The sequence below is a fragment of the Seriola dumerili genome, unplaced genomic scaffold (genome assembly GCF_002260705.1).
Source record: "Seriola dumerili isolate Sdu_G_001 unplaced genomic scaffold, Sdu_1.0 BDQW01000092.1, whole genome shotgun sequence".
Lineage (NCBI taxonomy): Eukaryota > Metazoa > Chordata > Actinopteri > Carangiformes > Carangidae > Seriola > Seriola dumerili.
Window position 1 is genome coordinate 2135228 of NW_019174347.1, and position 18231 is coordinate 2153458.

The window sequence follows — 18231 nt, forward strand, 5'->3', positions numbered from 1 at the left end:
GACACTCCTCATTATTCATTGCAGAAAGGGATGTCCTTAAAAATGTATTTATTCATCACAAGAATTATACAAGAGCTCATACAGAGACAACAGCATTAGAGCCGGTTCACTGGTTTTCAGCAGCCCGTGAGCTCGTCGTGTGCAGGGTGACACAGGCCTGATAGCCTGAGGCCCGTCTCACCAAATTCACAACATGCAAGAGGCAACATGAGCTCATTTCCTCTTTTTCTCATTTTGACATATTTCAAAACAAACCCCATACTTAATATTCATGCAAGATGTGTCTGCAATGTGCAAGCAACAATGACTTTGAAAATACATGGTGTACCAGCAGCAGCAGCAGCAGCAGTAATCTGCAGCTTTTGAGAAATTCATCCCAAGCTGACATTTTCTTGTTTGGTTTGTTTGTTTTTTGCCCTAACCAGCAACAGTCATGAGTAACACATCTGTCTCCAGATGCTTCCACATGGAAGCTGTGGTAGCTGTTGCTAGGAGCAGCTAATGGGTTAATTTTCCTATTGGTCAAAGAAATATGCAAATGTTAATGCTTTTGTAAATCCATTTATAGCAGCTCCATTGATCTCATCCATTCCTGTTGCCACTTTTGTGATCATTTTTGCTTTGACTGTTTTTCATCAGTGTAACTGCTCAGCTAGATAGCTTAGTAGGAAGAGGACTTAATTAAAGGCCATAATTCATCCTGTTTACAGAGCTCTGATTGGTCAATCGTGACTCCACCCAGAGGAAATGGCCATCAATGAGCACAACACCGCCCCTATTTGAAACTCGAAGATATCAGAGATCTTCAAAGGACTGGGGCGAGGTTGTGAGACATCCATTAGTGCTTGCATATAGGAATTTGACCTTGGCCCTCGATACAATGTCAACAACAGTTTCCTTAAACCAACAAACCAGAAGGTTATAATGTGTGGAAGTCCCAATCTCTGGAATATGGGAGAAACCTGTTGGACGAGAAACATCTTCAGTGTCTGAAACGGCAAATTCAATCACCAATTGCCATTGTACTTCTAAATAACGGGATCATAGACTCTATCAAACCTTGTCCTCTGGGGTTGTTGAGGACTGAAAACTGCAATGTTTGGCTTCTCTGTGTAGTGGTGCCACTTGAGTTTTAATAGGATAAATCTCAGCTGGATGGTCGCATCAAAAGCAACCACTTGTGTCAGGACAAACAAACTGACTGACATTCAAACAAAGGGATGTCACAAGAAATATTTGTCTTCTTTTGCTCTCCAGATAAATAAAGTCTGTTTGAGGACGAATGTGCTGAGACCTTACAAACTGTTGTTTCCTTAAACTTGAGGGTTTCTTTTGGGACAGCAGTTGTGGAGCTTGTCTTTCAAATCAAGACCACTGCTGCCAAACATCCTTGTCCCCAATGTCACTTGTATAACTGACCCTGCTAAATGAGGAGGAGACTTAATAAGGAACTTCCCTGCGTAGATACATGACGTTTCTTACTTGTTTTTCGTCTTGGTCTATTTGTTCTTGTGCTTAGAAAGTTCTCTGCCCGTCATGCCAATTACACGTCCATGATGACATCTAAGAGCCAAATCAGTCTGAGAATTTCCCCTTGACAAGTACCAATGAATGAACAAAGCTCTCTAAGATGGAACAAGGTTTGCTTCGTACTAGTTAACAACATTATATAGGACATTAATTTTTCACAGGCATCTACAAACAGATTGGCTTGAGTCTGCTTTCCAGTGTTTACTGGGACACCCGCGTTCTCGGGAAAACTGTGTCAGCTTTATCTGGCACATGATGTGAATACTTTGCCCAGATAAGATGAAGTTTTTAATGGTTTGAGAGTTAATGCTTCTCAGCCACCATTTAGACCTACTTTTCAGTGATTTTTATCTCTGATTACTTGGGTTTTAGAGTAGATGCTCGTGTTGATGCCGACTGCGACTCATCGCTGGGAGCAATAGAGCAAGTTTCATTTCCTCAACTAGCAGCTTTGCGAGCAGCGACTAGGATGGAGATGAAGGGTCAAGAGCGCAACGCCCTGTCAACTGATATAACAAGTGGTCATTCTTATGTGCAAGGTGAAATAAAGCAAGAAGCATCTTTAAAGGCTCATAAGGGGCATTTTCATTGACAAAAGTTGGAGAAACAACATTGGATTTAAACTCTGGTGACATATTTTACAATTAAGTCAAGCACCGTCCCGTTAGTTTTTGTCAGTCCATCATCTGAAACTCTACGTAACAGCTTCCTTTTATCTCACTGATGCACTAATGTGATTTTTCACCAAATGGGGTTTTGGCAGAGACCTTGAATCGCCTTAATTCAGGTTAGGATTTCATTAGGTGCGTTTGTTGCAGAGCTGAGGGGAATGGTTGTGTTCACTGTTTGGGTTTGGGATGAGCAAAACCATTAAAATCCCGTATTCGTACACTAGACAGTATGGTGGGGGTGGGTACTGATTACCTAACGTTTTTAAGATGATCAGTATGATCAGAGGTCCTGCAAGTTCAGCTGAGCCCTCAAATATTTCCCTCGTTTGTTTTGACTTATCTAACCAAAACTTTTACCTTCTTCTTTTTTCTTTTTTTTTTCCAATCAGGATGCGAGGCAGAAGTTCCGCTCGGTTCTGGTGGAGGCCACGGTGAAGCTGGACGAACTGGTGAAGAAGATTGGCAAGGCTGTTGAGGAGTCCAAGCCTTACTGGGAGGCCCGCAGGTTGGCCCGACAGGTCAGTCAACAGTGCATGGATGGGAGGGGATGGTAGATTCAGAAGTGGGTCCACCTGATCAGGTAACCAGTTTACCCTGAAGACCTTTTAGTCTCAAAAATTAAGTCCATCTCTTTCCGAGTTGTGAAGGTTGATCATGACATGATCTTTTTCCTTTCAAATCTCTGTTACTCGTGTTTAACTTTATCCTTTTATTTCCATATTCAGTGTGTTTAGCTGTGCATGGCCTGGTCTCATTTGTTAATTTGTTTTTTATTGTTCTGGGATCTGAGACTTGACTGTTTTTTGTATCAGGTTGGTAGGTAGTTGGTTCAGTAGTTCTTAATCAAGTCAAGTCTCGAGTCCTCATGTTTTTATCCCTTAAGTCATGCTCAAGTCCAAAGCCCAACTCGAAGTGGGAGGACCTGGGTTGGTGGAAGATTGGATGGATGGATGTGATGCAAGCTAGCACATAGAGAGTGAGTTGTCATTGAGGTATAATTGTGCATGAATAGATGATGATGATGATGGTAGGTTGATATTCGGTCGATGAGTAAGAACTGACCAGCATCGTTCTAGGTAATGTCGTTGAACACGTTGTTTGTTTTGAGTTTCCCTGCTGGTGTTTTACCTGCTTTGATTTTCAGTAGTCTCCCTAAATTCCATCTCATTAATCTCCTTCCTCTCTGAAAATCATTTGTTCGGCTTTAAGACGTCGCTTGTTGAGGTGATAATTGAATTTTAATGCACAAACTTTAATTGTTTTCAGTCTAGTTCATCAGTAAAATGCAGAAATCGGATGCAGCTTAAAATGGTAATGAGGGGAACTACACAATCATTTCAGACCACGGTCTCACTTCCCTTTTCAGCAAAGTGTGTGTGTGTGTGTGTGTGTGTAAATAAAGGGGGAAGCAGCCACCTGCACATCTCGATAAGAGCCCACGCAGCTGTAAGAGCTCAGTCAGGAAGCACAGGCATCGACTGAAAGGCTTTATTGTGGAGGTTTTATCGCCTCCCTGCCTCCATGATATGGCTCATATAGGAGGGCTATCTGGACATAAATATTTGCTACGAGTACGAGTGGTAATTTTCAGTTTTTGTGCTGAAATCTGAGCAATGGTGAAAGAGTTTCTGCAAAGTGACGCTGCAATCGGACTTCCCCTTCCTCAACTTTATGTCCTTTTTTAACCCATTTAAACAGAGGATCACAAGGAAATCTTCAAGGAGACATTAACTCGATTTGAGGCCAAAAATACAAAATACTTGAAGGAATTGATGTCATCCAGACTGTAATCTCTCTTGTTCTTTGGCCTTTAACCCTCTGTCCTTGTATTTACTCTGAGATCTGTCACAAAACCCAAATACTTCGTTTAGTGGATGATCTTATCCAAAACCATCTGGAGCATTTGGGGTTTCTAATGAGGATCAAATATGTTAGCATTAAGAGAATCCATTCAATAGACCGTCCTTAATTTATATCAAAACTTTTATGCATGAATTGCTGCTCAAACTGCTTTACAATCAACACAAATCTACAAATCAAACAGGAATGAAGACTATCAAGAAACATTCGATTGTTTGTGAAATGATCGTGATAAAGATTCGTCACCTGTGGTTTCGGTGCATCAGGCACCTCGACTGTTTTGGTCCTTGGGGAACTGAGATGAGGATGTACAACATGCACTGGTTGTACTTCCTTCCACCTGTCGGCTCACCTGCTGGTCCAGTTTTATTTCTGTCTCCTCTCGAAATTCACTTTCATTTCTTGAGCATGTTTCTGCAACGGCTTGATTTCAAACTGTAAATAATGCTCACAGTCCGAGATTGAGAAGTAAGAGAAGAGCTGGTTGCAGTGCACAGACTGCAGAGATGCTCTGTTTTTATGGATGTTTTCCGTGTGTCCCTGAAAAGGTCGTCCATGGTAGAGAAGTGCAGAAATGTGTTGAGGAGTTAGAGCTGGGAATCAAAAAAAGATGACTAAGGAGAAAGGACAGGTTAGGGAACAGGGAGGAGAATTAGAAATGAAGCTCAGAGTTGAGGCGGAGTTCGTCTTTTCCTCCAGGGAGACGGAACATTTTAACATCACCACAGCTGTTCTGTTACTCTGTAAGGGAAACCATTCGAATAAGTTCTTTTATGAATACAGTTTTGTTTTCTTCACTTGTTATACTGCACCACCCCTCTCTGCATGAACAGCCAGGCTAATTTAGCTCGACATTGGACTGACAGGAAAAGTCAGTTAAAATTTAGGAGAAGGTTTTAGCTCGTCCCCCTCATGCAGGCGACCCAGTTTGACTAACTTTGCTAAGTTAGAGAGACTCTCCTATAACTAGAACAAGGGAAGTCGCCCTTGCGTTGCGGAACATCTTCCCCGCTAAAGTGTCCGGACGAAATACATCTACAAGCTCGAGTTCTGAAGTTTATCTTCACCTCTGTTCTCTTTGATTTTATTGATCAACCGTCAAACTGAAGAGATTTTAAACGACGACCTCGACCCGACGGGTTCAGACCAGGTCAGAGTTACAGCATCAGACTCCTGTGGGATTTTATCAGATGTTGACTGTGATGGATTTGATAGTTCAGCTCCACTGCACTGCTGGGAAAAGTTAAGCTTCGATAGCGGCTGGGCTTCATTACATTTGGGTTTCAGGGTCTGAATTAAGTGAAGTGTTTTTCAAATTATAACTGACCTTCTCTTGACTGATGATTGATGAGGTGCAAATGGCTCTGACTTTAGACTCATTGACCTTGATGATATAGTATTATTTTACCATTAGTCATTTTAAATTATATCTCTGCTGTGAGAACTGACCTTTTTAAAAAAGGTTTTGAGGTGAACCGGATTGTGGAGATGCTGTACATCCGCGTGTGCACAGTATTCACATTTACACACATGCATGGATTGTATCCTGGCATGTCCCCATCAACCCCTGTTTTTCGGGCTGAACTGAACTGAACTGCTCTTTGCCCCGTTGCCACGTTAACCTCATGCACTGGATGGTTTTTGCTGCGTCTGTGCTTGAAAACACAAAAACTTGGACCTCGGAGCTCTGTGTGTTCAACGACTCACATCTCGTCCTGACGTTACTTCAGCGTGCACCCAGCTGTTTTCCAATTTTCTCCGGGCCGCAGAATAAGACTAATAGGCTGAACCATTATCTGCTCTCAGTCTGAAGGCCGCTGGCTTTTGTTGATAAGTTGTTAAAATGAACTTGGCGAACCGAGTATCAGATACTGATAACCAGATGAATAATCAGAGCAGCGATAATGTGCTAATATTCCATTTTTCATATTATTCTACTCTGCTGATGCTTCTTTCTGAACATGTTTTGTGATGTTCAACATGTTCTCGGTCGCTTCGCTTCATTTATCTCTACGTCCACGTTTTTCTCGGCGCGTCTGAAGTTCTGAACCGGGGACTTTGAAATCGCAGCCAGCTTTTCTAACCTCTTCACAGCTCAGTCCACTGGCCTACACAAACATTTTCCATCTGCTGTATCTGTCTGCGCTTGCTATCCAAATGCCTCGCGGGGCACATTGAACCTCTGTTATGCTTTATATCAACAGGGAAGGATAAACGTCGGTTTTGTAAGCCAGGCTTGTTCTGCTCTCAGACCTTTTCATCGCTCGTCTCTCTTTGTCCCTCTTCTCCCCCCGTGCTCCCTCGTTCTCTTTGTCTTTCCTTTTCTCTGACGGCTACAGACTGCAGTGGAGTTTTTTTTAAAATCAGATCTCTGCTCTAATTCACTGCATTAGTCTAGCACCCAGGCATTTAAAGCCGAGGCTTTGCTTCCAGCACGTCTGCAAATGAACATTGTGGATGATTTTTTTTTTTTTTTTCCTTTGGCTTATACTGCAGGTCCAGGTAGCGCTACAGCTGTTGTTTTAATATTGAACAATCTCCGGTCATCGCATCACGAAGAAGCCAAGGTGACGTCTTCAGATGTCTTGTTTTGTGTCTGGCCAAGATATTCGGTTTACAATGACATGAAGCAGCACATCCTCACTTCTCAGAAGCTGGAAATATCATTTGCTGATTTGATAAACCACCGACTCACCGTTTACAGTTTAACCACCATTTCTATAAGCAGTCATTATAGAAGAAATGTCAAAACCTTTAAGTGTCCCCAGCAGGAGAGTTTGGGGAGTTTTAAAAAGATTGGGAGTCTGTGATAAACCTGTGATAAACCGCAATGGATGTATAATGATGATGATGCTGCACTTTCTCTTGTAGCTGTGGAAATGGGGGGAGGGTAAGTGAACATAAAGTTTTACAGTAGGGATCAATGAAATTTAGTATCGCATCATGAGGATGATGGTAAAACAAAGTAAGTGGGCCAAGCAGGATCTAATAGGTGTTTGCACGATCTCCTGGCACCTGCGTGGGTTCACTCCGGGTTCTCCGGCCTCCTCCCACAATCCAAAGACTCTTAGGTTCGGGTTAATTGGCGACTGTAAACTGCCCGTAAGTGTGACGGTTGTTTGTCTCTATATACGTCAGCCCTGTGATAGACTGGCAACCTGTCCCGGATGTGCCCCGCCCTCACCCAGTGGCCGCTGGGATTGGCTCCATATATCTAATCTTTCTGTAAATGACCCGCCCCGTCTCAAGAATAGATGGTGGAAAAAAAAAAAAGAAAAGCCAGTTGGAGCTGAAATAGAAAAGAGCTGAAGTCGAGTAAAAGCAGTTGTTTGTCTTTTAACAAAGCTGTTTTTGTCAGGCTGTTGGAAATGGCTCTTGCCACAAATTAGACAGAACTCACACAAAGCGCTTTGATGTCAGTTACTTTAAAGACTTGCCAACTAAAAATATCTCAAACCGAAGACACACTGGGTCTCTTTGTTGCTGTCCTCGTGTTGTCTTCATCGCTCGCCGTGGACTCGGTTCACGGCGCTGCAGAGTGTGATGTTTGGCTGGTTCAGCTGAGACCCGATTACGTAATTGGTGTTTTCATTACGTCTTGCTTTGTTATTGACTGCTGAATGCCCAGCCCTCCTTTCTGTTTTTGGCTTGTTTTCTTTTATCTATTTTTTATTTATTTTTTGTCCCTGCTCTTTCCTTCTTTCCCCCTTTTCCTTTTTCTTTCCTTCTCATTGTTTCCTTCTTGCTCTTTACTTTTGAGCTTTCCTTTATTTTCCTTACCCTCTTGAAACCCCTCCTTCCGGCCTTATTTTTCATTTTCATCTTTCTTTTGTTCCCTTGTTCATTTTTCTTTCCTTGGCCCCTGTCTCGTCTCGCCTGTCGCTCTTTTCCTCCTTTTTTTCTCGTTTCACTTTTTGCCCTCTCTCCATCAGTACAGTATGCATTGACTTTTCCTTTCTTTTGTTCAGAAAGCCTCTCTTTCTCCGTGCGCTCCTGACGTCACTCTCCCACTCGTTTTGATTAAAAACACAGTATTTGCTGTAGCAGATAAGCAGCAGGCAGCGCCCAGGGAGCGGCGGCGGTGGCGGGTGGTGGAGACAAACAACTCAGTTTGACCTTGTCTCCAGATAGAAGATAAAATACAGACCTGTAACTCTGAGAGCGCTGGATAATCTGTATTTGCATATCATGCATCTAGTCGACAGCTAATGATTCATGAGTCACTGTGCAGAACAATAAGAGTCGAGAAAAACCCTTTAAATTGCGTGATTTTTGAAAACAAAACGATGACATGTTGAATTGTCTAGAGAGTCATTGCAGATTCCTCACCTTCGACCACCTGAACCAGCAGTAAAGAGGTCAAGGGTCACATGGCACAGCAGCCTTATAACCTTTTTTGTGATCAGCAAACGCCCCGTAAGTATCGTCGGGGTTTGTTGTCGTCACCAGACACACATTGTTTTTTCTTTTTACAGCCTTGTGATCAGTTTCAGCCCCGTCTGGTGATGGAAGATGGCGACCGTTAAGGGAGAGAAGAGTCCGTCGTTTAAGACTCTGTGTTGTCGATGTGAACCCACTAATGCACTCAAAATAGCAAGTGTGTGTGTGGACGTACGTGAATTGAGATGCAGCAGCTGAGATCTTCTGGCAGGGCCCTACGAATGGTTCCTGAATCCCGATTTGTCAGGGAATCCGGAGGTTGCGGTGGATATTTTGCTGTGTGATCCAGCACACAGAGTTTGCTCTCAGACGAGACTCGCTTCCTCAAGGACACAGTAACAGCGGCATGAATCAAACTTACGATCTTTCTGCGAGGGACCAGCGATCTCTGGCCGTCAGCTTAAATGGCTTCAAGCTGCTCTTTTTCCCCTTTTGATTCTCCTGGTGAAGGTTTGTCAGGTGATTCCAAAAAAGAAAAAGAAAAGTAGATGCACTTACTGATGACCTGAACACTAACCGAGGAAGTGGGTCAGGGTGACGAGGCTGAAAAGTTTGTGAAGTGATCGCTCGGGTGCACATCGCTTCAGAGACGCACGTTTTTAAGTGCTGACTCCGGTGGGATGGAGCGGTACCGCCGCATCTCAAGTAAAACTTTCAGCAGGAGGTTTTTTCTTAAGTCATGAAATATGCATCAGGCTCACTTTTTATTCCACTTCCCCTCTCATGACTCAGTTGGAGATGGAAATAAGGGAGTCAGGTTTCCTTGCATACTGTATTAGCAGTGAGCCAACACAAAAACACACTTGTATATCGGGGCTGCTGCGCAAATCTAATTCTTCAAAAGCCACAAACGTTTGAAGGGGGGGGGGGGGGTTCTGTGAGTATGAGGGTCAGAGCTGCAGTGAAATCTACCGGTCGAGTGGATGACTCAGTCCTTCCTCATCGATGTGGCGACTGCAGAAGCTTTCCACTCAGCCTGTATCTGTCTGCAGCACCACTCCGTGTCTGCAGGTTAGCTGATGTCTGTGAGAAAGAGGAGAGAGGTGGTAGGAGTTATGGTTTGCACGACAGGAAGACAGATTGAGTTCAAGATGGGAAAGCGCAGGATTTAGATCACAGGTGAAGGAGGCGAGGAGCACATCTCCAGATAGGAGGATGATTAAAGAGTATTTCTTGCGATGAGTCTGAAGCAGTGATGCAAAAGCAGCCTTACCCTGAGGCAGGAGGGAAAATGTGGACACACGGATGAGTTTTCAGACCAGCTTGGAGTGAATTCAACCTTTTTACTGGCTCTCAGATGGAGCCTGACAGGCCGGAGGGGTCAGCCACTGTAGCTTAACCCGAGCAAATACAAGGCAGGTGTAAGGCTGGAACATGCTGCTCTTTGAGGAGAGGATTCAAGAACGCTTTAAAAGTGCACAGGAGAGTGGGAATCTGATATAACTGGTGACTACGAGTAGGACTAGTGGTAGCTGGATAAGTAGGGATAATGGCTGGACTACTGAGCGGGCCACGGCATTCACATGAAGCTGTCTGTCAAGCCAGTGAAGCTGAGCCTGAGCAGGTACAATATAGATATAAGGCTGAGTCAAACCATGGAGTCTTTGCTCTTTACCTGGGTGAGAGTAGGCGTTAAAGGCATCTTCAAGGTGCGTTAGCTTGGTTTAAAGGTGTGTTAGGTGTGTATGGTCAGTTTAATGGAACATGAATGTTTAAAATAATCCAAAATATATGGATTCCGCAGGTCATTAAAAAATCTTGAAAAAGACTGAATCAGCAGATGCAAAATTTAGTCTAAAACTCTTTTGTTCTGGTTTTAAAGGGATGAATATTTCACATTGTTTGCACCCTGATTATCATATAAGTTCTGCTAATTAAATATTAGCAAAGAGGAAGATGTAAAAAAAAATTTTAGTGCAAAATTTGGTAAGAAATGATCAGTTCAGAAAACTTTTTAATAATGATTTTTCTTTTAGTTGACTTAAAACTTCATCACCTCCTGCTTGTCGTCATCCGATGCTGGCTGTGAGGTTGTGACCATGACGGTGGCCTGAGTTTGAACAGATGTCGGGGGATTAGTGAGGGAAAGGCAGGGGTGGGTGNTGAGACGATGATATGCTAGATTTGGAGAGGAGGATTTGATCCAGCTGGAGTAGAAAGCCGTGAGAGGATAAAGCGAGAGACTGTGTGAGAAAAGAGCAGCAAAAGAAAACGCTTCCCTCGCTGTAATGGACGGGATTGTTTCTGGCTCTGTGTGAGCAGCGAGCACCACAACCTGCGCGGCGCTCCCGTCCACTCCGATTAGACGGATGTGGGGCTCGGAGACACTGTGGGTGAGTGGACGGGTGTTTTAATGTCTTAATACCACCCTTATTTCAAACTGTACGTGATTTTGAATATGAGTAGGCAGACATCCGGTCATGAAGAAGAGGAACTGCAGGGAAACCCCTTCATGAAGATTTAAACATGTAAGAAGTGATTGTTTGACACTCAGATTTTTAGGGGATGATCCATTAATTGCAAATTCCCCTGTAAATTTCCTCACCTTCTTATCATTCCCTCCATCTTGGTTGTTCTTTCTTTGAGTCTATTTCCTCCCTCCTCTCTCTCTTTCTGTCTCTGTTTATCTCCCTCCCTCCCTCCCTCCCTCCCCCTGCTGGAGTGAGGGTTTTTGGCAGTCAGTGCACGTCACATCAGACTTTAGCCACAGGGAACGGTGCTGATGGATGAACTGAAATGGATGGATGGATTGAAAGATGGAGGGATTTTGGGGTGGGGGGGCAGAGGAAGCTGCTGCAAGGTCAAAGCCATCTGGTTTTGTTTTGGTCACCTGGGACGCTGTGTGTGTGTGTGTTTGTGTGTGTGTGTGTTTGTGTGTGTTTGTGTTGTCATGCCACTGGCCTGTACGTTGTTGCATAATATCTGCGGCAGCTGCGTCACTGGAGCCGCTCTGACACAGTGTTTTGTGGTCGAGTGCGAGTTTCCTTTTTGTACTTTGACTCTGTGACTCAGGACAAACATTCACCCAGGACTAATAACAAGAGATATTATTTCCTGGCTTGAATCGAATGTTTACATTGTCATTTATGTATTAAGTGTTTTTTTTTTTTTTAAAGCATTTGATCCTTTGAAAGGTTCATGACTCCGCCTTTTAGCCATTACAGTACGTGGCTTAAAAGTTGTTTCTTAATAAGAAAAAAAACTGTTGATGTATTTGTGAAAATAAAAAATCGTGGCTACATGCTTTTTTTTACTTTGCTAATTTCACCACAGTTTTCTCCTAATTCACAACATCTATGTCCCTAAGTGGCGCAGTCACGGTCATCGTTAACTCCTCCCACATCCCGCCCTAATAACTCGCAGGTACTACAGCAGTAACGGGGACATGATCCCTCAATTCCCACCAGCAAACACTGGAGCGCCACGAATCTTCTGTGACTGCCGTGAGTTTTTATTGTGCATCATCTGTTGTAAATAGCTGTGAGGTTGTTGACGTGGTACCTGACATTGAATTAAACTAATAACAGTGAGCACGAGAGAACGTATATTTAATTTGATCAGCATCTGATCAACCGGCCGGTGTTTCGTCCACTGCTCTGCAGAACGAGCAGAGCACATGGGTTCTCTATTTTATTTATCACCAAAGAACAGTGTGCAAGACTTTCAGGTAGCAGCTTCTCATTCTCAGTCTGCGCTGACTGTTGCTTTCAGCGAGTAGAAATGACAAACATTTCTTGTGGCAGGTCGAACCATCTGCTGCTGATTAATGTTAATTCTGTCAGTAACTTGATGGCGGGCCAGAATCAAACTTCTCTGTTGGCAGGTTTGTGTTCCCCTCTCCAGACTGTGCGTCTGTACTCTGCCAAAGATTTTTGTTGAAGGAAGAAGCTAATTAAAAGAAAAAAACAAAAACACAATTGGGATATCCCTCGTGAAGAAGATTCGCCGTCTGGAAACAAACTTTTACCACCATCTAGAATGGTTTTGCTAATTCTTGATTATCCAAATTTAAGGGATCCATCCCCACCCATCAAAAATGTTAAGAGTTGAAATGTTAAAAGTTAAAAGAGAGTAAAAAGATGTTCTATAGTTTCTGTTGTGTTGAAGTAAAATTTGCTTGATGATCATCTACATCTTCATGAAAACAGATGGTCTCGCATCAAGTCTTCCAGAGTAACATCATCCTTTAACTCTCGCGCTTCTTGGGTCGTAGTGAATGTTCACCAGTTTGAATTGAGCGTGTTTGAGGAGTTAGATTCACAGATTTTGGAGTAAAACACCTGCACCGTCCGACCACATCTGTCTTTACAAAAAGCGGGTCCCTGGCTACAACTTTCCCCCTTGTCAACTCACAACCACAGCAGTTCCACTTCTTCGCCCATGGACGTATCTGGGTTAATTTGCCCATTAAAAGACCGTGAAGCGGACATCAGAGGCCGAGTCTTCCTCCCCGCTGCGTTTCGTTCATCCCTGACGCTCGCTCACAGATCTAGGCCAGTCACGGTTTCGTTCACCTCCCTCTCTCCTGGAATAAACAGCAATGTCAGATTTGGGTTTTGCTGAAGGGCTCGGAGGTTTAGCTCGGACAGGAAGGGGACGCCTCGTTTAACGCGATCGCGAGGCCTCCGACCGCCGGCCTTAATGGACTCCATTGTCCCCAGATCGTGCTTCTTCTCTGGAGGGAAATTAATTGCTAGACTTGATTGAGGAGCAGAGATAAAAACATAATCGGATTTTCCCGGAAAACTGTTCCAAATCAGGTCAAACAGATACCGTCTCCTACGTCCCCTCCTCCTTCAGGTTTACATCAGTCTGCCTTGATGCCTCTGAGCAATGCAGTCATCATGAATGTAAAGAAAGGTATTCCAGCCAACCCCCCCCCCCCATGAATGAATGAATGAATGAATGAAGGATACACTCATGTATGTGTCAGTGGATTTAGCAGGAGGAACTGTGAGACACCAACAGACTTGTCAGTGGGATGGTGTGAAGGTCATTGGGAAGTCTTTCGTTTTTTATGATCCGAAGGCTCGTTTCTCCAGAACGTCTTTCTTCGACAGCCGTGACTGATGATGAGAGGTTGAACTGTCCTTTTCTGCCCCCCCCCCTTTATGTCTTCCTTTTGAAGGCCGTTATGGATGTTCGACTGAAGTCACAGATAATATAAATGCAGTGTTGAAAAGCTGCAGATTTTATTGTGAAGGGCACGACTGTTTCAGGAAGGGATGGACTGATATTAATGCTGTTGTGATATCTGACCTAATATTTTATTTATGCATATTTTTTTTAACCCTTAAGGATTATAAGACAAAAGGATATTTGTTTGTTAGATCCAAACAATAATGCTGAATGTCTGTCGCCCTTCCTCCTCAATGCCTCCACCCTTCCTCTTCCATTCTTCTCTAACAAGTTAACAGAGCGTGTTTTCTCTGTTTAACGGCCTCTTGAATAATTGAAGCGCCCGTAGAACCGCAGACATTACAGAGGGACAGAGAGCAGAGAGTCGCAGCTCGGGTTTTTGAAGCTCTGCATTACTTACACATCAGTTTCCCTCCGGAGGCTCGTCTAGCTGAAAATTTCATAGGCTGCACGCGGAGTGATTTAAAATACGAAGCAGAGGAGCAAACGAGAGGGATGAAGACGGAGCGAGGAAGACTGAGATGGAGGGAGGAAACAGAGAGGTAAAGATTAAAGAAGGAAAAGAGGAGAGAAAGAGATGTAGAAAGAGAGGCAGAAATGTGACAAGCAAGTAGGATAAAGTGGCAGATAGAGAGAGAAAAGAAAGTGGGGAGATGGATGGAAGGGGACAGATGGGTGAAGATAGAAACGGGGGAGGATAAAGATAGAGTGGAAGAGACAGTGTGATGAGAAAAAAAACAAAACTAGAGCAGTGATGGAAAGAGATGAAGGAGAAAGAACAGAGACATAAAAACTCTTGAGACTGACGGGAGGAAGAGAAAAGAGAGAAACGAGTGAAACTAAAAGATCACAAAGCGAGAAATGGGCGACTTTAAATATATTTACTTGGTTAAAGTCTGACACACACACACACACACTTAAAAACAGAAGTGGTAGCAGCACCTTTTGTAGACTGAACTCCACCCAGGGAAGTAGAATTGACACACACGATTTTGAAAGATTATATTTATCAACGTGACACCACAGTGTTTCTGCAACAGCGCTGAGTCCATACTGTAGTTCGTCGGCTGTTTTAGTTCCTGTGCGTGCGTGTGTGTGTGTGTGTGTGTGTGTGTGGTGAAGGATCACAGTCGTTTATTTCCTGGTGCAGATGTTCTAATTCCTTCTTTTTCTTTCCCAAGTCGGACTCCTGAAGCTGCGTATCAGCTGATAGCGAGTACTGATCTGATGCCACTGCATTAATAAGACTTTACCAGCTGTTTACTGCTGCATGGACGTGATGTGATTGTGATCGCTGTTGTTGTTTGGCTTGTTTTTATTTTTATTACTGGTGGGACTTTCCAGTGTAACCAGTCGGTTACAGCATCGTTCCAGCTCAACTTCCTGTGTAGGCTACTGTTTTAGAGCAGAGAAGAAGAAGTGATTTCTGGGAAAACTGCTTCATCTGGGCATGAAACTGTAAAGTTTATTAATAAATGACATTGTTGGTATCAGATTGGAGGAGATTTGGTTTAATTGGCCTGTCGTGCTCATTATGATTATTCTGAACATAATGGACTGTATTTATTTATTTAACATTTCCTCATTCGCACGCCGAGCTACCATGGAAGGTGATGGTCTGACCGATCAAACCACCAACACCTGCAGTCAGTGACGAGGGCGGGTAAGACATTTTCAGGGCTGCTTTGTGGTCAGCGACGGGAACAGACACTAACGGGTGTTTTGCAAATCAACAATGCGCGATAGACTTTTTTAAATCTTTTATTTATCCCATTTTCGTTACTTCCTGCATCTTTTATTCACCTTCTCTTTCTCTTTCATCCTTTTTGCTTCCCTCCCGTCACAGCCGCTCTCATCTTTTCAGAGCACCGGCTTTGAACACCAACTACAGGATGACGGCGCGGATGTTTTTACTTGCCTGTAGCTGACATGTTGACACGGCAGGGGGAAAAAGTAGGACGGAGAGAGGGAGAGGGAGAGAGAGAGAGAGAGAGAGAGAGAGGAGGATGAGACGACAAATTCTTTCATGTTCACGCTGGATTTAGTTGTTTGTCTCTCGTGCTTAACTTGTTCTGACTGAAAACCAAACGTGCTTTTATTTTGAAGTGAACACGCAGCAAGAAGGAGTGTGTTGGTCAGCAGGTAAAGTTTTATAAGTTGATAAATTTTGATGAATTTCACACATTAACCTTGATTTTCTTCGTCACCCTCTCAACACTTTAACTTCTAATGGGAACAAAGACTCTGATGGTTTTTCTCCTCCTCTCGGTGGAAGGAGGCCGAGTGTTTAATGTTGGTGTGACAGAATGAGGGAGGTGGGGGGGCGGGATGGATAGAGAGGGGGTGAGCACGTGTAGGATGGGATTCTCTGGGCAACGTGACAGCGGGGAGGGGGGGAGGGGGGGGAGGAAAACAAGACTGAAACTCAGTAGCACAGTGAGGCTGTGATCGCTGGAGAAACGACAGATGGAGAGACGACCTGAGTGTTTGTCTGGGGATCGTTCAAAAACCTTCGATATCGGTGCTTTGTTTATGTTTCTTTTATTCTTGAAAACCAAACCACCAGAGGTAATTCCTACTCGTCGACACCTTGACTTTGACACTGATTCTTAACGATTCCTTTTTCAATGCTAATCTTATCAAATCCGTTTTAACAAAAGATAAAATTACAATACACAAATTTTATTTTTAGTCTGGTTTTATTTTCAATCTCAGTCTCTTTACACACTCAAATATCTTTATTTAGATAAACAGCCAATCACCAGCTTTATTAGATCTTGGTCCAAGCATGCTACATGCTAATTGGCTCAAGGACGCTGATTAAATTTACTAATTTATTCCTAAATTTATGGGCATCAAATGATGAGGCATTTTTCGATCTGTGATAAAAGGTTTCTCCCCTGCTTTGTGGATACTTGAGGACATGTCACACTCAACACGTCAGGCAGCAGTCTGAAGGCTAATAATGGCCGCCGCAGCCTCATCATCGCCACTGTAAACACAACAGCGGCCGTGCCAGAGAGCTCGGCGCCAGTGCCAAGGAGGGAGAGGAGCTGCTGCTGATGTTCCTGGTGTCAGAGCCGTGAACAACGTTTTAGAGCTGAACTTCCAGAAATGAAAGAGTTAGGCGGGTGGAAGTTAGCAGGTTATAAACATCATCCTCTGGGGACCATGAATCATCATTAAACAACGTCGCAGTTACAGTTCACACCAGAGCTGCAAAACACTTTGTACTGTGGTGCAAAGGTGAAACTGAAGCTTCTGACGCAGCCATCGAACAACACGAGTGAGTTTAGCTCTGATGGTCAGAGAGACCAGAAGTCCTTTTGCCCGCAGTTGAACCTTATGACAGGAAATAAGTTAATTTCCGACCGCATTATTGCTCTCATCGTGAATGCTGACAGAAGCACAGGAGACGTTTACTGTAGGTAACGCAGGCGGCGCGGCACGCAGAGCCGACCACATGACGGCAACAAGGACCGAGGTTGTTTGGATCCTGCTGTGCTGGCATGTTGGTGACCGCCGATAATGACATTACAGCGAGCATGTGGGTGATGTCAGAGGAAGCTGATGGACAGAACAAGATAAACAGTTAAGATCTGATCAGTTCTGTGGATTTCTGTTTCTTTAATAATCTGCTCGTAAATAAAATTATGTTCAATGATGGAAATTAATTAATGTCATTCCCATCTGGTTCATTAATCTATAAAAATGTAAATGTGTAAATCAGCTGACAGCAGTGACGGGCTCTTATATATCATTGTGTAACGCTCATGGAAATGACATGATTTGCAAACCGTGCAAACACAATGTCATTCCTTCACTAATTAATTTATTCTTTCACAAATGAAGTAGTGTTATCATGTTAGACTTTCAAAATAAAACCATGTGATCAATTTGGGAGGTCGTCATTTATATTAAACTGAATTTGTATAGAAATATTTTGCACTGAACTGATACTGTACTGTTTACTGCTCAGTGATTACTGTTACGATGCAGTGTCGACGGTCCCTGCTGAAGTATACGGAGACAGGCAGCACTTGGATTGTACAGTAACTGAGTCGACATAAAGTGGGTCAGTAGAATCAGATCCTGATTTAATATTCCGTAAAGTCTTTTCAGCTGCTTCACTTCAGTCTGTGTCGGTTTGTTTTGTTCCCTCAGTCGAGATTTTTCCCTCAAAACTTCAGAAAACTTGAGAAAATTGCTTCTTCCACTCTGAGAGAGAGAGAGAGAGAGAGAGAGAGAGAGAGAGAGAGACGCTGCAGGGCATCAGTGATGAGTCATCACTTTCATCTTGTGTTTTTCTTTTGCACGTCGACATCCAGTACTTGCCGTTACATTTGCACACACACACACACCGCTCTTGCTCACGTATTGACTCACCCAAAAACACTCCAACTTCACATCAGACAAGGGAAGGAAAGGATTAGTTTGCCAACACCACACACACACACACACACACACACACACACACACACACTTGTTCTCTATGGTTTAGTCACTCAGTTTTACGCAGCACTATTAGGGACCTTTTTAAGTCAAATTTATCACAGAGGTCATAATCCCAAAAACCATTGTGCATTAATTT

General features: G+C 43.5%; 1 protein-coding gene across 1 annotated transcript in view; it reads left to right on the forward strand.

Moving 5' to 3' along the window:
- sh3bp5 (SH3 domain binding protein 5) overlaps positions 1–18231 on the forward strand; it is a 35540-nt gene that overhangs the window by 8622 nt on the left and 8687 nt on the right. Inside the window, exon 3 of the mRNA XM_022746153.1 lies at positions 2591–2719. Coding sequence (XP_022601874.1) covers positions 2591–2719 — 129 coding nt within the window. The remainder of the gene's footprint in view (positions 1–2590; positions 2720–18231) is intronic.